Below are 23,350 nucleotides of genomic sequence, written 5' to 3'. Positions count from 1 at the left end.
TTGGTTATCCTTCTCTCTTCTGATTTTTGGCAGCTAACTGGATTTCTGCACTAAGCCTTCTCATTCTCTTCCTAGAGAATGCTAGAGCTGTTTTTTAGCCAAGCCAGCTAATTGCTGCTACACCTGTGATGTATTATGCTGGTGGGCTCAGCATAGAGGTTGCAAGAACCACGCTATTCAAGACACGTTTTTCATCCCTTCTAACCTTCACATGATCAGTTTTAGGCTGATGTTTGTCATAGTCAGTCTGAGCCAAAGATGAGTTTGAGTAAACAAGTGAAATGCTTAAGAAATCAGCTATTTTTAAAAAAGACTGTTTCTCTCCTTGTGACTTGCTTGTTTACAGCTAGGATCTTGCTGTGATGATGCTGATTCTATGCTGAGTTTATGATAGGTAGTTATGGACCTCTAGGAAAGGTTCTGTAAATATACTTTTATAATGTGAATAGTTTCTGCAAACCACTGTCCTCCAAATGACAAAATTTTACTAGTTCAGCTTGGGGTAAAGGGAAGAATCTGCACTGTTAACAAAAGTTAAAAGCACCTGTGCTTGGACTATGAGAACCTGAGTCCCGGTGGGGTAAGGTGGAGGGAAAGTTTCATTAGCTGTGGCTTCCAGACTAAGAAACATGTTCAGCTAAGGGTTTGTTACAGTATCAATGGTTTATAAGGAAACGAAATATTAATACAATTTTGTACTTCAGAAAATAAAAAATGTAAAATGGGGTATTAGGATTGAGTTAACCTTAAAAACAAAATCAGAGTTGTGTTTTAAAAGGGCTTGGATCTGCCCCATTTCTACACCATTTTTAGATTTTTCCATGTGCAAAACCAACACACGTGACTGATTGCTATAGTAAGTGCTGGCAAATTACCCAGGAACCTTTCATGTATTTTTGGCAGCTTCCTCCCTGCCCCGCCCCCTCCCCCCCAAGCTGCCACAATTCAAACCACATCTACTGTAGATTGCACAGCAAGGTGTATATAGTCTAACCACAGATGTCTGTGGGTTTAAAATGCCTGTAGCCTCAGGAGCTGACTAAACTGACAATTTCAGGTTGGTTCATTTCGGTGCTGATAGTTTTTTTTTTTTCCCTTGACTCTCTTAGAATTGTAGCCTGCTGATTGTCATCCTGTTCCCTGCCAAATTTTTATTCAGGTTTGCTCCATGGCTTTACACTGCTGTGTGCACTGTGTCTCTAAAATAAAGTAAATATGAAATTAGCAGCCAGTGGCAGCCAGCAGAAAGGCACTTGAAACTGCTGAGCACCTTTCATTGCTGAATGGAGTTAGGTGAATGTTTTATTGGCAAAGACTACTCGTGTTGTGTTCTTGCTTCTCTTCCTTCTGTTATGATGAACTTAGCAGAGGCTTGGTGTACCTGGTGGGGTTTATTTTGTCAGGTATACCAAATTCTGCCTGCTAGGAAAGACATTTTGCTTTGTCAGAGGTGACCATCCAGTGCTTATTTGAGTTGACTTGTTATGCGGTTCACACTATCTACTTATTATACAAATGTGAATATATTCTTAGCTCTCTGGTGCATCATTGTACCATAACTGTCTCTTAGTCTCGCTGTTAAGTTTCCTCTGATGCCACAAGAGTTTAAACTTCATGGAACATCATACTTACGTGTGTGTTTATGTGTGTATGCATATATACAAAATATGTATACATTTGTAAATATATACATGCACATTTTTAAACATTTTTAACACCAGTTTCCAGCTTTTTGTGTAGAAGATGATGGGAAAACTGCAGCCTGTTTTCAATAATGAATGAGCATGAATAATCAAGTCAATCTGTTAAAAAACCTGTGAAACAATGGATTATTCTAATCTTTAAGAAACTGTCAGGAAGATTTCTGTGTGTATGTATGTTTTCTGAATGTTTTTATCACCTGAGCATCCATGCCTGTAGGAGGCGGGGAAATCCTTGCAATATGTCATGCCATTGTGCTGCTTGCATTCAGGAGCTGAGTGCAAAGCCTAAAGCAGCCATTCTCCCCCAACCTCTTGCCTGGGAATGAGGACCAGCAATACAGGAGGTTCAGAACAGGGGAGCCTGTTCTCTTATTGAGTGTGTTATGGTTTGTTTTCCTCCTCGCTGCACAGTTACCCAATTGAAGCTGGGGAACGTGCTAGCAAATACCCATTTAACTGACTCTTTCTAGCCATGAAGTATCTAAAAGGTTGCTGTTCTCTCTTTATCCCCTATGCCCATCCAAAAAGCTCTCCTTCTTCCTCTGTGTGTTATGTTGACCATATTGGGATTTAGAAGCCTGCTACATGCCTTTGTGTTGGTTGATTTCTAGCAGAGTTCTATCAAACCTCATGTTTTCTTGTATAGTCAGATTTCAATGTTTCGAGAGCCAGATGTCATGACAGCCAGTTATTGTAAAGATTACAGGCACATCTTATAACTGGTCCATTTTTGGAAAAAAAAAAGAAAACAGAAGCATATTCTGTCAGTTTTGATCTGGGTGAGTGTTTTCCAGGACTGTTGACAAAAGTATGAAAGGCACAGAAGACAGAATATATTACTTTGCCTGTATCTGGAATATGAAACTAACCATTTATTGGTGGGGAGATCCACTGTGGGAACCTCTAGATATTCCCTGGTGTGCTATACCCGCTTACGGAACACAGTCTGTCTGCAGGTGGTGGTACATATAGTAAAGGTCTGGCAGTTAAAAGTGGTATTTGCCTGTGTTCCGATTTTCTTTTATGACTGATTTGAGGGGGTTTAGGTTATGATTCTATAATCATATGATCCTTTGCATTTGCAATTTTTGAATCTTCAGTAAAATGTTTGTAGATATCAAGTTATGATATTTCTTTGTGATTTACATGTTGTTACCACACATCGTTGTGCTGGTGTTGGTCCAGCCTGTGTGTGTAAACTCCTGTCTTTTAACAGTGTTCATGTAAAGTCTTCCTGTTCTTTGACAGAAATTGCTTAAATTTATTCAGACTTATTGGTATAGCTTAAAAGTCTAAATGTATGTATATTCAGTAATAATTTAGGAAGATGTTTGTGGAGCATACTGCACTCTATGCCAAAGAGTTAATATTCCTGTTTCTCAGTTTGCTCATGTGCTAGATGAGGATGATTGATTGTTTGTCCTATGAGAGGGTTGCATAAATTCTGCAATAATTTCTTGTTTGCAGCTCGCTATCTGGGGAGTTCCTGCAGTTTTCCATTCACTGATGGAAAAGTGGAATTACAGATAAAATAGATCTCTCAGATTTTTTTCCCACTAGGTAGGAAAGAAGGGGGAACAGTAAAAAAGAAAAACAAAAAAACCCCCCAGCACCCAATTCTCTTTTTCATCCCTTATCTTGCCCTGTGCGATAGAAAAAAATTCTTGTCAGCTGGCGATCTCTTATAATTGTATATTATCTTAGCTCTTCATGTTCATTATGTGAATAAAGTGATGAGTAATTATGATTTATTAACGTGAGTAGTAAACTATCTAATAGATTATTAGGGGATGATGATGCAATTGTATAGCATGTTCTAGATGAAAAGTCAAAGAATCAACCATGACTTCCCCCCCCCCCCCCCCCCCCGCTTCTACATTTTCACCTTGTGAAAGAGTTTCATTATAGAATCCAGGCTATTTTCTTGAGAAGGGGTTGGGTTGGATCTGGCATGGTCTGGTTGGAAAGGTGTGGAAAGCACTTAATTATGAAGAGGAGAGCAAAATTTAAAAAGTTGTCCTCGTAACCTCAGCCAAGCAGTAATAAGCTCTAGACTTCTTGAGCTCTTTACTGCATGGTCACAGAGCTTTTTTTCCCCCTTTGTGGTGGACTTTGTTAATTTCATTAGTGTCTCTGCAGGAGAATATGGGAAATCCTATCAAAATTCCAGAAATACTGTTGTTTCTTGAGTTTTCCTGAATGGTAAATTGAACAACATAGGAGGAGGGTGACAAAATAGCTGTATGTATCTATTTTATGTAGTCCTTGGCTCCTGAGATCAAAAGTCAGCACAAACTAGATGTCTCAAGTATCTTCTGACAGTGTGATTTCTCTTGCTTTCTCTTACTAGACAGTGGCATGGTTGAAATTTGTGTGCCATGCTGGATGTTTACCTATACACTTCCATTCAGAGAAGAGCTAATTTTCTGTTTTTAACATATTAAAAGCACCAGTTCCAGTTAAGCTAGGGACAGCAAATGTACTTGTAAGATATGGTAGAAGCAAACCATCAAAAGTTTTAATTGATGCATTTATTATTCTCTCTGCTGTCTTACTCATTAGGTAAAAAGGAAAACTAAGACACGTGGATGCACAACTTGCCCAAAATTGTGTAGGCAGATGTTAGGAGGTCCTTAAGGTTGCTTGAGTGTCAATTTTGTTCCTGGGTTCCCCCGCTTATGGAAGAATGGAATTATGGAAGAATCAACTAATGTAACTACATACATGACAGTAGTGTATTTCTTTTTGTCTACAGGAATGTGCATGGTTTAGTAAAAACTATTTGGAAATTACTACAAATTCAAGCTATTCAACTTGGAAAAGATGGAGATGAGCCTGTTTGGAATCTGTATGGAATCAGGTTAGTTTCACATTTGTTTTATTTAGATACCATGGTAACTTTTTGTCTGATGTCCAGAAAAAACATAGATTAAGTATTGATACTGGCTTTCAGTCTGTCTCTTTTTTTTTTTTTTTTTTTTAAATACCGTGCAGGTAATCAAGCACTGCCACAGGTTGCCCACAGAGGTTGTGGAATCTCCATCCTTGGAGATATCAAAACCTTGACTGCATGTGATCCTGGGCAGCTTTCACTAGCTGACTCTGCTTGAGCACATGGGTTGGACTAGATGATCTGAGGAGGTCCCTTCCAACCTAAATGATTCTCTGATTCTGTGATTTTTTGGTTGAAAGTGTTAGAGTTTTATGGCACAGGAATAAGATTGCCACCATAAGCTCAAAAGGGGCAATGGCAACATGAAAGCTGTGTGCGAGAAAGAACAAATAAATACTGGGACCTGTTCAAATACAGTAGCTGGATGATTGCTTATACTACTTTTAGTAAGTCTTTTATTGTAAGACTGTGGACCACTTGTCTCTCACTTGTTTTTCCTGCTCTATTCCTGTTATCAAGGCAAGGTTCCCAAATACTTTTACTGTTAAAGTGGTTGCCATGTAAAAATAAATGTTTTAAAGATGCATCTGGAGCTGCTCATATAAAGCTGCTTGTCATGCAATAGCAGCCTTCCTGAGGGGACATCTTAGTGACTTCATCCGGCTCTTGAGAAACCGTGAGTCAGACATTAACAGCTGCTATTGTATCTTTTCTGGAGAAGGTCTGAGCTTGGTAGAAGTCATGAACGTTTTTCAAGTTGCTTTCTATGCAGTTAAGAGGTATCATTTCACCAGGCTGTAGCTATAATGCTTTAAGGATATAAAAGGCTTTTTTGTTTGGAAGATGGGAATCATGTCTTTACTTAAGCAAAACGAAATGGTGAAGAAACGTTAAACAGACTTTGGAGTGCTGGATGCGCTTGCATTCCTGAAATCCTGGGTGCCTTTGTTTTTCTAGCTATATCAGTTCTTTTGACAAAGTCCACACTTGTATAGAACAGTTGTAATTGAAAAGGCAGGTAACGAAGGGTAGTAAGATGGAACTCTTTTGGAGACTCTCTCATTAGTAGTAAATAAACTTATTCAAAGTTTTCTGCTAGAAGAGGCTAAGTTAAAGCAACTTAATCCAGGCTGTGTGTGAAAAAGAGGGTAGTAGGATGTGGCTGGAATAAAGAAATAGCCTTTCCCCAGTAGGGTGAAGAAAGATTATTACTTTTCTTCCCCCCCCCTACCTACCAAAGGAAAAAGTGCTGGTAACGTACAAGGAAGGTGAAATTTGATTATTCAGAATGGTTTAAAAGCAACAGAGAACTGAAAATAAGCATCAGACATAAGTAGTCAATACATTTTTTGTTTTTACTTTTGCTTCCAGTTAACTTCAACGAATAGAGATGTCAGATTGTTTGACTTTGTTTTGAAGATCTAGTATGTGAAGGTCCTGTGATTTTTGAGATCTGACTTTTGGGTTGTAGTGTACAGAAAGACCTGTCTTTATTCAGTGACTTCTTAGATAACAATTTTTGTAGCTGCATTCTATCAAGTGCCATTAAAACTTGATTTGTGAAAGAAATAAAAGAATGTATACAATAGCTCACCAACAATAATCTCCTGTTACGGTTTTTATATATTATGCTGTCAACTTTGCGAAAGTATTCCATACAGAAATCATCAATGAAGAATCAAAAAGCACCAGTATGTTCTCAAGTAGTTTGCTATTGTCATCTCTCTTGGGACATTTTAAAACCGGTATTACAGGGTGATAAATAAACTTGGTTTAGACCAATGTTAATTCTGGACAATAGAATTACTTTTATAATACTGCTGCTTGTGATGATGTAATATCATGCACAGCTCCTGAAAAGAAATGGGAGAAAATAATGTCTTGCAGTTCTGGGGGTTTTGTCTCTTTATGTTGTATTGGGTTTGTCAGGGATGGAGTTAGCTTTCCCCATCATAGCAGCCATCACAGTGCTGTGCTTTGTATTTGCAGCTAGAAGGGTGTTGATAACACACCAGTGGTTTGGCTACTTCTGAGCAGTGCTGTCTCTCCAGCCCAATGCCACCTCTTCAAAGGCCAGTAAGGTGTGGGTAGGCAAGACTTTGGGAGGGGACATAGCCAGGACAGCTGACTTGAACTGACCAAAGGGATGTTTCATACCATATGGCATGATGCTCAGCAATAAAAGCTAAGAGAAAGGAGGACAGGGGAGATAAATTCATTATGAAGGTGTTTGTCTTCCAAAGCAACCATTACACGTACTGAAGCCCTGCTTCCCAGGAAGTGCTGGACATTGCCTGCTGATGGGAAGTAGAGACTAAATCTTTTTGTTTTCCTTTCACGTATGGCCTTTGCTTTTCTTTATTAAACTGCCTTTATCTCAACCTACAAGTTTTTAATCTCATTTTCTCCTCAGCAGGATGAGGAGGGGAAGTGGGAGAGCACCTTGGTGGGCACCTCGCAGCCAGCCAAGATCAACCCACGACGTAGGTTTTCTGATTTCATCTAGGGAAGCTTCTGTAGTTTTAATGCTGGGATTCTCCACTTTCTGTAAGCAGATTAACCTTGGAAAATAGAGAAGGCATTACCTCTGTTCCTAAAGAAAGTAGGAAATGTTCCTTTCACCCTAGTAAGTTGATAGAAAACTGCATCATATATCACTGAATTTTGGGATTCCTGGTTGTTTCCATAAGCTGTGTAAATACCACTGTTTGGTTGTGTTTTTTTTTTTTTTTTTTTAAATAACTTGTATTCCAGTGTGGATAAATATGAAAACAACTATGCTGGGGTTTTTTTAAGGATATGTGAAAAAAGTTATGTGATTTTTAAATTCACATATGGGATGATGTGTACTTTTTGTTACAAGTTAGGACCGGCTGTAGCAGAGACAGAAGTGGTCTGCAAGTTGGTCTCACTGTGCATTCCCAGTGGTTTTATCTTGTCTGGCATAAAGTCGTCTGTTTCCTATGCGTATTAATATAGCTGTCCAGTAACCTAAGCTCAAGCTGAATTGAGTGGGAGGGCAAGGAAGAGCAGTTTTTGATGAGTGCTTGTCAGCGTTCTCAGTGCAAGTGAGTTATGACCTGCATGTACAGAACTTTGGCTATAAATTTTTGCTGAAAGCTATTAACTTTTTTAACAAACCAGTATTTTATGTTATTCTTAATGATTCACCATGTTTTTGTTGTCTTAACATTCTGGAGAGCTGCCAACTTTCTGAAATCAAATTCAGAGCAGGTAGAAAAATGCTTTAAAAATGCATATTTGATGGAGTAAAGTGCTATTCCTTATTTCTGAAACAGCCAGGGTCACAGCTGCATAGGCAGAAAAGTATGTTGACTGCAGACGTTGTTTCCTCATACAGAAAAAGCAATCTGTCACTGAATTTGTGCCCTAAATCAGATTGGTGCTCTCTTGTGTTCAGAGATAAAACAAAAAAGTTACGATGACCTAAAAGTTAAAAATAATTTTTGTTCTATTGTTGCCCCTCACATAAGATTTATCTTTGTTTCCCTAGACACTTATGTATTTACAGGTGGATAGCTGCTGTGCCTGGTAGTGCATTTTGCTTTATCCTGAACCCACTGGCAATAATTTAGGGTAGTAGCACTACAATGTCATTTAAAGATGTGCGTTTTACAGTGCTGTGCTAGTAATTCTTAAGTTAGTATTGATAATAAATTGCATCTACACACCTCATTTTTCCTACTGCTAATAGTGTTATCAAATGGAACTTTTTTGGGCTGCACATTTTGGTGTTTTATTATTAATCACCGTTCACCATGGAGCTTAGCCGATTTCTTTCATCATCCAGTTCAGTGCAGTTATATTGGTTTCAGAACACACAAAATCTGTCGTAAAAGCTTCGCTTTTTTTCTGGATAGTAAGCCATTTTACTTCTAGACTTGATGTGTTACATGTGCTGACTTTATGAAGGTTCCACTGACTTCAGTGTCATAGCAGCACTTAGATGACTGGAGACATATTCTTCTCACTAGGAAAAGTAACTAGTTCTTAAAATGACAAAGGTATTGAAATGAGCAGCTGCTATAACTCTGTATGTCTATACAGGGCTAAGCACTTCTAAGGTGCTGGCATGGTATGGGAACAGTATTTGTAGCTTGCTGCCTGATAAATGATCCTGTCTATAGTCTTGCTGGATTCAAGTACCAGACAGGCAACAAGTTTTTTCTCTTGCATGCTGTCATTTTGGAAAGTTGCAATGAGGCAATAACCTTAGCCTTTCTAGTCTTCGTACACAGATTGTAAAAGACTCTCTAACTTTAGTAAAAATGTTTACAGAATCAAAGAAGGTGGACATATGAAGACCATTAATGTAAATTAACAAATTTTAGAGAAATGAATGTGGGAAGTTCCAGGCTTCTAGGCCCAAATATGAAGGCCAGACCTGTAATAAATGCATACTTTGTGATATTAGTATCTGTTTTCTGAACATGCTTAAAGTAGTCCATTACATCAGCCAGCTTTCTGAAAGTCTCTGTCTTCAAATTATTTATTTGCCTGAACAGAAACACAGCTCTTTGGAAGAAAAGTTGTTTGAGGAGCAGAGGGAAAACCCAGCGGAAAAAAAAAAAAACCACCACAAAAAACAACCAAAAAACCCTCACAAAACCAAAACAACTATCTTCTGAGCTTGAGAAATTGTTCCAGTGACTGATTCTTCCTCAGTGAAAATACATTCTTTTATTTTTAGTCTGAATTTGCCAGTTTCAGTTACCAACCTCTGATTCTTACATGCTAGCTTGACATGTCGTCTTGTATGAAATTTCTGTTCTCAATGAAGATACTTTGGCTGCAATGACACTATCCCTTAATCTAATCCTTGTTAGCTTGTGCTTACACTGACAGATGTGTTTTTTCCAGGTCTTCATGAGACAGCCATAAGAATAATTAAATTTCTCCACATTTTTAATAACTGACTTGAAAGATGGGCACCGGAATAGGAGCATGGCCTGCAGATCGAGGGAAATGATTATGCTTTTTCCTTGGCACTTAGAGACAGTATCTGGAGCACTGTGTCCAGTTTTGGGGCTGCCAGTACAAGAAAGAAGTGATAAACTGGAGCAAGTTTAGTGGAGGGACTCCAGGGTGGTCATAGGGCTGGAACACATGCCGTTCACTGAGGGAATTGGGTATGTTTAGGCTGGAGAAGAGACCACTTGGAGGGGACCTAACAGCAGCCTTCCCAAGGACTGAAGAATATATAGAATAGACTACTTCAGTTGGAAGGGAGCTACAACAATCATCTAGTCTGACTGCCTGACCACTCCAGGGCTCCCCAAAAGTTAAAGCATGTTGTTAAGGACATTGTCCAAATGCCTCTTAAATGCTGACAGGCATGGGGCATCAGCTGCCTCTCTAGGAAGCCTGTTCCAGTGTTTGACCACACCCTCGGTAAAGAAATGGTTCCTTGTGTGCATTCTAAACCTCCCCTGGTGCAGCTTTGAGCCATTCCCATGCATCCTGTTGCAGAATCCCAGGAAGAAGAGCTCAGCACCTCCCTCTCCACTTCCCCTCCTCAGGAAGCTGAAGAGAGCAATGTGGTCACTCCTCAGACTCCTTTTCTCCAAACTAGACAAACCCAGAGTCCTCAGCCGCTCCTCACAGGACATGCCTTCCAGCTCTTCCACCAGCTTTGTTGCCCTCCTCTGGATGCAATCAAGGACCTTCACATCCTTTTTAAATTGTGGGGCCCAGAGCTGCACACAGGACTCAAAGGGAGGCTGCACAACGCTGAATACAGCGGGATAATCGCCTGTCTTGACTGACTGGTTATGCTGTGTTTGATGCACCCCAGCACGTGGGTTGCCCTCTTGGCTGCCAGGGCACACTGCTGGCTCATACTGAGCTTAATGTCAACCAGCACCCCCAGATCCCTTTCTGCATGGCTGCTCTTCAGTCACTCCTCTCCCAATTTAGACTTGTGTCCAGAGTTACTCCATCCCAGGTGCAGAAGCCAGCATTTGTTCTTGTTAAATTTCATGCCATTAATGATTGCCTAATGCTCCAATCTATCCAGTGCCCTCTGCAAGGCCTCCTGTCACTCGAGAGAGTCAACAGCACCTCCCAGTTTGGTATCACCAGCAAACTCACTAATTGTGCATTTAACTCCTGCATCCAGATCATTGATAAGTATATTGAACCCTATTCTGGCCCTAGAATTGAACCCTGAGGAACACCACTGGTGACTGGTCCCCAGCCAGATGTAGCCCCATTCACTACAACCCTTTGAGCCCTGCTGTCCAGCCAGTTCTCCACCCAGTGTACCATGAACCTGCTCATCTCACAGTTGGACTACTAGCCTGGAAGGATGCTGTGAGGGACAGTATCAAAAGCCTTACTAAAATCTGAAAAAGCTGCATTCTCCACGTTCCCTTCACCCACTAGGTGGGTAACCTTATCATCGAAGGATATCAAATTAGTTAAACAGGACTTTCCCTTTGTGAACCCATGTTGACTGTGCCTGATGATTGCATTGTTCTTTAAATGCCTTTCAATAGTACCCAGTATAATTTTTCCACGAACTGATTTTAGACTAACAGGTTTGTAGTTTTCTGGGTCTTCCCTCTCGCCCTTTTTGTAGATTGGAATAACATTGGCTAGTTTCCAGTCAGCAGGGACCTCCCCAGACTCCCAAGACCTTTGGTAGATGAAGAAGAAGAAAGATTACCAATAATACAGAGCCTTATTCTTGGTGGAAGAACAATGGGTGGTGAGCATAAGTTTAAAACCAGGAGTTTCTGACTGGATATAAGGAAAAATGTTTCGCTATGAGCACTGGAGCACGTTGTGCAGAGAGTGGAGGTAAACTTTCTCTACACTGAATACGACACTGAAATAAGATGGCATCTGCAACTTTTGGAATTATCCCAGTCATAGGCTGCAAAAGACTTCAGTGCTGAGACTGAAATCTACTGCGACCTGCTCCCCCTCCTGCCCCAATACCCATTAGACAATGGTACCCTGCTTTCCACAGTGATTTTTGACAATTCCAAATAGAATCTCATCTAATGTTCTATTTGCTAGAACATGGATCCGTAAGTGTGCAAAACTGTATGCTTTCATGCCGCTGAGTGGTTTGGAAGCAGAGTTTGTTATATTTTTGCTTCCCTTTTTGTTCATGTGATTTTTCTAAATGCTAAGACAGTACTAGCTTAAAAGCTGTTAGTTAATCCAGAAAGAAAGCTAAATACCTGCTCCTGAAGATCCTGTCCAGCTACTTTATTTTTAATTCTTCTTGGGTGTGTATATGGTCTCATTACCTTAGCATGAGCACTTCCAAATTTAACTGACTTTTTTTAATAGAGTAAGCTGAAAGCTACTAATTATTCTTTTATAAAGATTTAAATACAATATGTTAAGTTTCCTATCTTTTAAGCTTCATTAAAGAAATGCCAGATGTAAGATACCAGGTTCCATTGCTAAATTTCCTTCTGTCTTTAGGTACAATAGCTTTTTAATCGCTCTCAGTTCCGTTAGCCCATATGGGTGGTGATTTTCCTTGATTTGATTGCTCAGACACTATTTGTGGTTTTTCAGCTCTATTGTTGATTTTGTAATTATTTCCACTATTTAAGTCACCTTACTAAGAATGTTTACTTCCTCATGTATTATGATAATAAATTAGTGTTATTTGCCATGTTCATAGCAAATAGATTTTGAAGATAGGTTTGTGGTCATACTTCCGAGTCTTGGTAGTGTACAGGCTCTAGCGTGTCTGTATATGGAGATGACTTAGCAGCAGTTTTATTTATCTGACTTTATTGCATTCCTGTGGATTTCTGCTGTTTTCTTAAAGGCAGTTGTCTTCATGTCTACATAGAAATCACCTGACTTTGGTTTAACCTTGCTGACAAGTTATATTCTAAATATTCTCATCGTTTAGACCTCTAGGCTGATGTCCTGAGTGCTACATTTAAGTCTCTCTCAATAAATAAAAGCTTTTTCTTGATGCCTAACAGCATATTAACAACACTTTTTGCTTTGTGAATATCGTTCCATGGCAAGAAGTGCTTTGTCGGTCAGAGCAAATTTCGTACATACTCCCACCTGAAGATCCAACGTAGTTTGAAGCTTTTGAAGAGAAGCAGTTGATCAAAACTTATTTTCTCTTCAGGTAGCTCAGAATTCTTATTAAGATTTTTTGGTAGCATGTAAGGACACGGCAGTTATGCGCTGTTTCCTGAGCTATTGAAGTAGATATTTGCAGTCTCCTTGGTTGTTAACTCTATTCTGACCACATTGCAAAGAAAACAAGAGGCATTAAGTATGTAAAATATTCTATAACCAGCTTTCATAATTTGGTGGGCCTTTCATTTGGCTAATGGTGATGTTTATTACTCTCTGATTATCCTCAAAACTAGTCAGTAGCCCAGAATTCAAACAATGTTAACACTGAGACTGTAAAATAACATAGTAAGGAGCACTTCTTTTAGTTTAAGGAAATGTCTGCTAAATGGTGTTTTTTCAGAAACAGTATCTTACTAGTCATAGCATAACTGAACATTCCTGTTTATAGCAGGTAAGTATTACCTTTAGCTCACTTAAAGGAAGCCTTAATACACCATCACATTATGTAATTCAAATTTCCTATGTAACAGAAAAAAATAGATACATATTTTTAATTCTTTTATGGGATTCTTGCAGATCTCATTCACTTCACCTGGAGCTGGGTTTGTTTGGTGCTGCTCAAGATGAAACCTGTGTTGTAGCACAATGCTATTGAATACAAGTGTGTCTTGACGAATGTTGTCTTCTGTAATAAAAAGGCTGCTTCAGATCTTGGGCTTCCTGGTTTTCACAGGTTTTTAAAACAACAGTAACAAACAAACCAAATACCATTATAAATCCTTTCTAAAAGGCTTATTTGGCTATATCATTCACTGTAGTAAAATTAACAGTATATCAAGAAAACTAACAGTTTCTTCACTGCAGTGTTCCATATGTGCTCTCCTTTAAGTGAGACAGTTCACATACATGAAAGTCACATTGGCCTGTAAACACATGTAGGGAGTTTTAATGTTATGTTAGAGGTGTGCGGGTGTTTGTGCTGTCCTTATCTCTCTTTTTTTTTTTTTTTAATTCTTTCTCACTTTTATTTAAAAGGCATGGTAAGTGTCTGAGGCAGTCTCTCTTGAGATGTACTACTTCAGTTGGTGGATCTCAGGTCATCTAGTGCTATATAGGTAAAACTGACTGAAAATCTCTCTGCTGTGTAGCACAGATTTGTTGGACATGTGAACAGGAAAGATGGTTAACCAAACCGAAGGTAGTGGTCTGCATCATCTGCAGTTCCTAGATTTATGCTGCCGCTTTCTGTGGCTGTCACCCTTGTGTGGTGTGCGTGCATTTGTTGCCTTTCCACTTATTCATATAGCCCTGCTCTTTCACATGTGTCTAGCAGATCTGTGGGAATCAGCAAGACTCTTCTCTTCCGACTTTTCTCTGTTGCTATTAGGAAAGTTGTTTCTGCTCTGAGAGCAGGGAAGTATCTGGTTGTCTGCTGTGAAGCTATTGGTTTCCCAGAGAAGAATCTACACTACTCTGCTTGTAGTTGGCTGAAGCAGGAAAGGAAACTGGGGGAAATAAGGACACTTAGCAGGCAGGTGGGAATAAGGGGGCCAGTCACAGCAAGGACAGTGGGTAGACTCCAGAAGCAGTTGATGGAGGTGGTGATGAACCTGCCTTCACATCACCGGTTCTTTCCAACTTCCCACGTCTCCAGGAAATTTAATGTTCACACTCTCATATTGTGTTTTCCTTTCTTACACTAACTTGCTCTAGTCAAATGACTTTGATTTTGCTTCTGACAGAACAAATTATATGCTTCGGGTTCCTCTCCTGCCCAGCTTTTCCTCCACCTGCTACTGTACCAGGGTAGTCACTTTGATGCAAGCGTCACACTTCTTGGTGGTACAGATGGCCTTCAGTCATTGACTTTGGAGGTGGGGAAGGTGTTGGTGATAGATTAATCTGAGAAGAACAGGTGACTACCAAGCCTCAGTGAACCTTTTCAAATGCAACCATTGTCAGAGGGCTGGCCGTAAAGTGGAGTTCTCTAGGCTGGTGGTATGGGCAGCCTTTCTCCTTTCCTGCTTCTTTCACTACCTGAAAAAAAAAAAAGGAGAAATAAATAAATGTTGAGAGCAGATTTCAAGTAGTATGTGGGATGACAGTCACCTCGATTGGTCTCAGGTGCTGATGGTTTGTACCTGTGCTTGAAAGACTGGACTGATGTGTGACATGTGGTTCAAATTTTTCTGTGATATTACTTGGAGCCCACTGCTAGAGCCTTGTGCTGCTACCAATGACTCAAATCAGGCCACGCATTTGAACAGTGATCCTTCGACATTTATTTAGAAAAAAAAAGAAAAATCAGACCAAGACTTTTTGAATAGTGATTTTGTTATAATCTTGTTTCCCAAAGTTCCTATAAAATGTGCTCTTTTGATGGTGTAGCAGTCTTGGCAGAGCTGGTAAAGGGAGTTGGTAATACCAGGGGGATAAATTGTGTCTTTCTACAGCTGCTTTTATTTTGAAGGCAGTCTTGCACACTCTCTTTCTGCGTTACAGATCCAAATGTGATTTCTTTGTGTTTCAGGAACACTCCTCATCCATTAATCAGTGTCCTTGAAAACAGAACTGATTGCTGGCCGGTTCTACTGCAGCAGATAACAGTATTTTTCCGTCAGTGTCCAGAGAGGTAAATGAATGAATAATTAAAAAATAGCAAACGTAGATAACTTTATCATATCAGTGTAACTTTATTCTTGAAGGCAGCTGCAATGAGCAGTAAGAATTCTGTCTTTTAAAAAAGATTATAAAATTTAATGACACCATTTAAAGGTTAAAAGTAGAATATTAATAAAATACTAGAATAATCCATAAAAATTGATTTTTATAGTTTTTTTTAAACTCTTTTATGTTGATATGATTTTTATGGATGTGGAAAAATTAGTGCAAAATTGATAGCATCTTTGGAATTTTTTTTTAAAAAGAAGCAATTTTGATTGTTTGCTTTGTCAAGGTTTTGACTGCTTAGTCAAAAAAAAAACTTGTATGCAGGTATAACTCATCTATACAAAATGGTGGGATGATAATGGGAAAGCACGGATGATTATATGTCACAGTAAAGGATGAGGTCTCTAAAAATGATGTATGCTTCTTGATTTAAAAAAAAAAAAAAAGAAAAAATCAGTGGCACAGCCTTATAAAATATCTTTAACAATGAACAAATATCCAAGCTACCAACAATTTCAACATTTCTTCATGCTTACCTCCAAGGAACTTGTCCAATAAAGCTTCAGTGTAAGATATCAAATGCTGTAGCAGCCTTAAAGCCAAATGTTTTCAGTGATTTTACACCTATATGTATGTTTTTCAGATAAAAACTGTCTCTTTTCTCGTGTTTTCTGGAAGACTCATACAAATCCAACAGAGTAACAGTACAGTGAAATTGTCTTCTGTATTCTGTTGCTCTGAGTAAACAAATAAGTTTATTAATCTCTTAAATTTCTAGTGGGCCTAGACTACCTGATCAACAGTGAGACTTTCAAGCAGAAGTGTGTTTTGTTCAATTTAATTGATGGGAGTATTTTGAAAATACTGCTTGTAGACTTGTTCTCCTACTCAGCTGTTGAATCTGGGAATCGTGAAGAGTCCTGTCAGATGTCTGAATGATGGAATGAACTGTGCATTTTTTTGGTGGTGGCTTGTTTTGAATTAAAGCAAGAGTTGTTCCTGCTGAAAAGGGTAGTATCAAACTTCCTTTGCCACTTTTTGTGCAAAGGCTTCTGTGGAATAAAGTTCTAGACTGAGAATAGGAATCATAGAATCATTTAGGTTGGAAAAGACCCTTAAAAACATTGAGTTCAACCATTAACCTAACACTGCCAAGTCCACCACTAAACCATGTCCCTAAGCACGACATCAACAAGCACCACACATGTTGATGTAGATCTGTTACTGAGTTCTTTGTAAAGCTCTGCATCAGGGCTGAGTCTTTTTTTAAAACTGACTTTTAATTTTGATTCCCTGTTTATTTGTTTATGTATTGATCATTAGCTTTATTTCATTATTTTAATAATGTCAAGAACAGCTGGTACTCCTAACATAGTCAAGCCAAAAGAATTGTTCTGTGATAATTTTTTTACTGGGAAGCCATCTTGGTTAAAGCAGTTCCTGTTTCATGTAATTATTTCAGACCATTGGGCAAAAACTGGCAAGGAATGGATGGCTCTTTTTAATTGAAATTAGGTTTTATGTGTTTTAAAAAGATATTTCTGAATAGTCTTGTCCAAATGCTACTTCAGAATGGCACACTAGGCTCTCATGACATTCAGCAAGGAAAGTCACTTTCTTGAATTGATGAGAAAAAAAAAAAGAATAAAATTTAGAGTGTCATAATCTGCAAGTACGTATTGCACTTCATTGTATGGTTGCTCTATAAGTTCTCATGACAGTACTCCGTGCTAGTGAGTCGAAGGGGTTTTGTGAGATTTAGTAATGCCTTTCATAACACCTTTCTGTTAATTGCATCCTGTAAGTTATTGCAGGGAGTGTCACATTGCTTGGGTTTTCCTTGTCATTAAGTTTTCAGCAGAAAGCAGTCTTGACAAACTTATTTCTTGAACTGCAGGGCACAGAGTTCGTGTGTTGGCATAATGGCTCCGTTTCTAAGATATCTGTATTGCGAACCATCTCAGTTACGGGAATATGCTGAACTGCGAATGGGTTTACTTAAGATCTTACTTCAGCCTCATGGTCCAAAGCACAAAGAAGCACCCGCCGTGCTAGAATGCCAGATTCTTCAACTTCTGTATGATTTGATTCCACACCTTCAGGTACAATTGTTGCCTGACCCCACCTTTTACACATAAGTGCTATCAAAGCAATGATAGTATTATTATTATTGCCTTTTACGTGTGCAAATAGAGCATTCTCTTCCATTTCCTATAGACCTGATTTGTTGGTAGTACAGAAATCTAACAAACTGTCTCTTTCTGGTAGAAGGTAAAACTTCTTAATTTTTCAAATCTGATACACCTGATAAGATGTAAACTGAAGCACATGTTTACCATAATTATTTGCCACTAGTTGCCTCAGTAAACATACAGTAAACTTGTAGAGATACCTATGAGAGAGAGAATGTTGTTAAATGGTAAGATATTTGTCAAAAAAGTACCATCTTTAACTTAGCATGAATAATATTAAAATGAAACAAACTATATGAGAAGCATGATTTACGTACACCTAGATATTCCTTTCTCACTATTTGTAATAGAGGGGTTAGTGGATCTGAAGACAAAATTTAATCCCTCTGGAATATGCTGAAGTCTTTGAATGTATCTTTAAGTTGCACAGTGATACTTGCTAGGAGCTAGGGATTTAATCTTTCCTGTCCCCTTTTGTTAGGGTTCTTGGGTGTTGGTTAAGGTTAATAGGTCTGCTGTGTGTCACGCTTTACTGTGACATTGGTTAAGCTTTTTGTACCTCGGTACCTTTTGCTTCCTCTTTAATATTAGAGCAGCATCTTCAGTTTCAAATATATTCAGTGAAACATGAGGTGCTATGGTATTATTGCCATAGAGAGAAGGTTTGATAACATTGACAATGTAAAGCTAAGTAGGCTTGATATGAGGATATTTGGTAGCATCTTCCTCCTGGGGAGTTTTACTAGTAGAGTCTACTTTCTACTGGTAGCTACTTTTCACAATCTTTTGGACAAATAATTTGTATTATATGCATTTACCTTGGTTCCGGTCTACTCTTTGTGATGACAGGTAGATGCTGACTTTTTCTAGTTATGGGGATGTTTCTCACTTTGTCTTGATTCTACCGGAACTTCAGTATAACATCGTGTCTTGAATGTATGACCAAGCTTCTAACTTGGTAACATTTAGCCATAAAAATGGCACTGAAGGAGACTTATAAAATTAGTTGTGAACCTTTATTTCCTCCATGCTTGTTGGCACTTTTTTTTTTTACTAGAAATCTGTTGCATTTTTTTAAAACTCATATTAACACTTGAATGTTTCTGTCTTGCCTGAGATACAGCTTTCACAATGGAAAGGGAAATACTTCCTTCAAGAAGCCTATTTGATGGACTGTTTTATAACCTGTCGTTCCTTCTCCTTCTTTCTCTGAACTTCATGTTCTTCTTATCCTTCCTTTAAGCTTAGTCTTATTTAATCCTCTGTATTATATAAATGCTGAAATGCTTCCTAGTCATTTTGTCTGACAGTATCAACAAAACTGTCAAAAGTACAGCTGGTCACCCGTAGACTTTTTTGCTGAAAAAAAATCAGTGGACATGAGACTTCTGATTAGAGCAGATTATTCATAGAATTTGTTCCAGGGACTAAAAATAAGGATGTTATCCTTAATGCTGGCTCCAGAGTTTATATCGGAACAACTGGGTTTATCTGGAACTAGAATTTTCAAGAGCAGAAATGCTCTTATCTAATGCATTAGGATTTTGAGGTAATCTGCTGCTTGAAACCTCTTTACTTGGCTTCCAAATATGGAGATACTGCTTTTGGGTATCACACTTCAGTTTTTCATTTTTGTAGTAGATAGATTACATGGTGGTCTAGAAGCAGATAATGCCACTCCCTTTCTCTTTTGAGACGTATGTTAAGATCTTGGTTACATTACACAGGAAATGTCCTAGAGCAGGATGTTTCCGTTACAAGAATATTTACCTGCTGTATGAAATCTTGACACAATTTGTTTTATGTTGCTGAGAGAACCCTGAGAACTGAATTGATTTGCTATTGCTTTTGAGGAAAAAGGGATTTTTCTTATCAGCTACCAAGAAATCTTTTTATTCTTTCACACGTTTCTAATTTTATTTCAAAACATTAAAGAGCAGTCCATCTATTGTTTTTTTTCAGGGAAGTTGGATAAGAGATTCCTGGGTTTAGTTTATAAATTAGTTTCTTCAATGTCTTAGTAATATTTGCAATGGAAATATTGCAGAGCTATATAGAACTAATTCTAAACTTGGGGAATTCTGCATAGATAGGGAAGGGGAACTAAACCAGAATGTGTTTTGGTTTTTGTTTTATTTTTTAACTGCCTCTCTACAGCTTAAAGACTTACTGCAAGTTACAGAAGCCATGTTTTTTCTGCAAGAGCTATTCCTCAGCCTACTGCGCTATCCTGTGTTTTGGAAAGTTCAGTTATCCCAGTTTTGTCTGCAACTGTTATGCTTCTCTGAAGTGTGTTTAAATGTAACGGGAGAATGCTCATCTTTGATGTCCTTAATAGAGAATAACTTTGAGCTCTTAAAAAAGGTAAGAGTTCATGGGGAAAAAAAAATAGTTGGATTAAATTTCAAGAATGTCATGTTTAAGGCAGTATTTAGAGACATTCATACATGGCATTTATCTGCAAGTGACCAGTGTTGTTTCAAAAGCTTCTGTGTTGTTTTTGTTTTTTTTTTTTCTTGATTGAAGACCTTCAGAAGGCAAAAGCTTAACTGGTTCTGTGTATGTCAGTTAACCTTTTAGTATGGGAGTTGGTTTAAACTGAGCTAAAATGATTTGAACAAAGTAACAAATTAAATTATTGCAGTTATTCAGTTAAAAAACTATTTTTACACTATTCATATTCTTGCATGTGCTGTGTTGCTGTGCGTGCACTCACTATGATCCATGAAGAAACTCCTTATAGAGTTTTGGTTGTTGCCCATTTGTACTGTTTAATGCCACTGAAAAACAAAGACGACTTGAACCTCTTTCTTTTTACCTCGTAGGTATTTCCAGTGGAACAGTGTATAATTGGGCTAGCACTTCTACTGCTGCAAACACCAGAAAGTCAGCAAAAGTCTGTTTTGAGTCTAGGTAAAGCTTTTCTTGTGAAAGAGGAATCCACACTCTTAAGACTGTGTCTTTGTTTCTTCATGTTTATGAAAATAAGCACTGCATTCCTGTGAAGTTGGATTTAACATGCTCTGGTCAGATCTGTTGTCATCTCAAACTCCATGGCCCCACGTTGGTTGCCAAAAAAGGACTGATGTGGTTTAACCCGAGTTGGCAACTAAGCACCGCACAGCTGCTCACTCACCAGCCCCCCTCAGTGGGATGGGGGAGAGAATCGGGGGGAAAAAAAGTAAAACCCATGGGTTGAGATAAAGACAGTTTAACAAGACAGCAGAGGAAGAGAAAATAATAATAATGATAAAAGAATATACAAAACAAGGGATGTCCGATGCAATTTCTTACCACCCACTGACTGATGTCCAGCCTGCCCACGAGCAGTGATTGCTGCCCCCCTGGCGAACTCGCCCAGTTTATATACTGCGCATGACGTCATATGGTATGGAATATCCTTTTGGCCAGTCTGGGTCAGCTGTCCTGGCCGTACCCTCTCCCAGCTTCTTGTGCACTGGGCAGAGCATGGGAAGCTGAAAAGTCCTTGACTAGTGTAAGCACTACTCAGCAAAAACTAAAACATCAGTGTGTTATCAACATTATTCTCATACTAAATCCAAAACACAGCACTATACCAGCTACTAGAAAGAAAATTAACTCTATCCCAGCCAAAACCAGGACTGTGGTGATTTTTTTTTATAAGCAGCATTTTTCCTGAATTTAAAAAGTAACATTTGATCTAATGGCAGTAAAGATACATTTTCCTGCTACACTGACTTTTTCCATGGATCTTACTGTATTCTAAGCTCCCTGCTATCTTGGAGCTTATCTGTTTCATTTTTGAGTCAACAACAGGATATTCTCAGCTGAGATTCATTCATCCTGAATGAATCTGTCATTCTGACAGATCCTACGTGAGCAGGCCTGTCAATCATGGCAATGTTTGGCTGAGCTTTCGACTTAGCAGTTTTGATTAGTGGAGTTATTCCAGTAAAAGTGAAGGACTGTGCTACATTCCATTATTGTATTTCTTGCTGCCATCTGGTACTTTGCTATAAACAACAGAAATGTATGGGTCTCTACATAGAATTGGAGTTTTACCAAAAAATCTTTCACACTTTAACTCTAGTATGCACATACTATAATTCTGGGGAATGTTGACTTTGCTTGACCAGAGTGTTTCCTAGAAAATTTGTGTCATGCCTAGAAGTACAAATTACGTTAGTTCTTTTTTCCCTATGTGATCTTTGTTTTCCTCCACCTTGTCTTAAATAGCCTACAAGATCCTTTCCTCTTCAGAAACCCAGAACATCTCAACCACAGCCCTTACTTTGGTGATGCCTGTGCTACAGATCTTATCTTCTACAACGGTTGGGGACTGCCTGTCAGAGGATGATTCTGGAACTACCAGGCAGCAGCTGGCTCTAAATCTTTTGGGAATATTGCAGGAAGAAGGTGTGAAGGATAAAAAGGAATTGGTAAAGTTTCTTTTTTCTTTCTTTTGGGGCAGGTAGGGAATGCATTTAAGAATATTGCTGTATTACGCCTAGCTGCTTGGGAAAGACTGTACATGTGTGAGCCTCTTTGTGTAGTATGTTGTATCGAACCACTCAAAAATACGTATATTCCATAAAACTAGACTACTGGTAAAGTGGAAGTGTGTTTGTATGCTAGATATTAGTTTAGTTAGGAGAATTTTTTTTTTGTTTTTAGAGACTGTATAGATTAAAGAATTCACCTGCATTGTTAATCAAGTAACAGGATTTAGTAGTAAACAAGGTTATGTATATTTAGTTTGTCTCTTTAAGACTTGCTTATTCTACTCATCTATATCCTTTTTCTTACCATCACATGTGACTGTTAGCTACCATTCTTTCTCTTTTGGCTGAGGAATGTTACGGAGCACATGTGTCACTTACCAAATTTCAGCTCATTATCCTGGATCTTTTTATCTGTGCTGTTGGTTTTTTGTTTGTATTTATTTACTTATGTCACTTAGCTACCCTCCACCCATTTGTCCCATCTGTTCTGAGAACAGGTGACAGTAAGTCTCTTTGATCAAGATGTGCTTAGCACTGTGGAAGCTAAGCTCCGTTTCTGCTTTACACCCGTTATGTGATGTAGGGAGGGTGGTGATGTGACGAGTTGGAGACAGAAACAGATGCCATTTCTGAGTTCTGCCATGTCTCCTTGTCTTGGAATCCCTCTGCAACTTCATCTTCCATTTCCACAAATCTGAAAAGGCAAGGCCATTTGTACTCCTAATGAAAGATAAATGTTTTAAAGTGCACTAAAACCTACACTCCTTATTCTGCTCTGAAAGAATAGTCTGTGGGATGGCTTTAAGTACAGAAGGCTGCTCACTTCCTTTTAATGGGAGTTTCTAGGTGGCAGCCTGTACAGATGTCACTGGAGGTTTGTTTCAGTGAGAGGTGTTCCAAGTACTTCAGTCCTCTATGCTCTGTGTCACTGGCCCATCTGTTTTCTGTGGTGTTTCAGAAGCTAGTTTAATGTCTTCCAAGACTACTGGGTTACTGTAGGACAGAGATTGCAGTACATTGTATAACACTGGCTTCCTGTAACAGAATTTGTTTTACTAATTCTGGTATCTCCTTGCTTCAAAAAGCGTGTGAAAGCTTTTCTCTTAAGGGCTTAAATAATTTGTGATGACTTTAACTTTTTCTGTTAGCCATGTTAAACTGCAAAGACACTTCTTTTTGGTGGGAATTCTCTAACCGTCTCTTCACTTCTGTCTCACTGATACACATCCTTGTGGAGTTCATAGCAAGCAGCATGGCAGATCTTTGGTAATACATGTTTAGAATTGAGAACGGGGAGACGGACACTCATTTTGCCTGATT

At 38.7% G+C, this 23,350-nt stretch overlaps 1 protein-coding gene across 8 annotated transcripts in view; it reads left to right on the top strand.

The window, feature by feature from the left end:
* Positions 1–23,350, top strand: part of FOCAD (focadhesin) — a 135,734-nt gene that overhangs the window by 14,118 nt on the left and 98,266 nt on the right. For 7 of the 8 annotated variants that reach the window (XR_015700932.1, XR_015700933.1, XM_087741424.1 and 4 more), the window contains 6 exons: positions 4,459–4,563; positions 15,215–15,316; positions 17,252–17,456; positions 19,704–19,910; positions 20,372–20,459; positions 21,765–21,967. Coding sequence is in view for 6 of the 8 variants with exons in the window: in XM_087741424.1 (XP_087597550.1) it covers positions 4,459–4,563; positions 15,215–15,316; positions 17,252–17,456; positions 19,704–19,910; positions 20,372–20,459; positions 21,765–21,967 (910 nt within the window). In the remaining 2 variants the exon portion in view is untranslated. Of the gene's footprint in view, positions 1–4,458; positions 4,564–15,214; positions 15,317–17,251; positions 17,457–19,703; positions 19,911–20,371; positions 20,460–20,792; positions 20,935–21,764; positions 21,968–23,350 lie in introns of those variants that run through there. The other variant, XM_087741429.1, reaches the window with a different exon arrangement.

Source organism: Nipponia nippon, unplaced genomic scaffold (genome assembly GCF_047370975.1).
Source record: "Nipponia nippon isolate SJK-2023a ecotype South Korea unplaced genomic scaffold, ASM4737097v1 scaffold_8, whole genome shotgun sequence".
NCBI lineage: Eukaryota > Metazoa > Chordata > Aves > Pelecaniformes > Threskiornithidae > Nipponia > Nipponia nippon.
The sequence above is the reverse complement of the archived record's forward strand: the minus strand, read 5'-3'. Positions and strand labels throughout refer to the sequence as shown.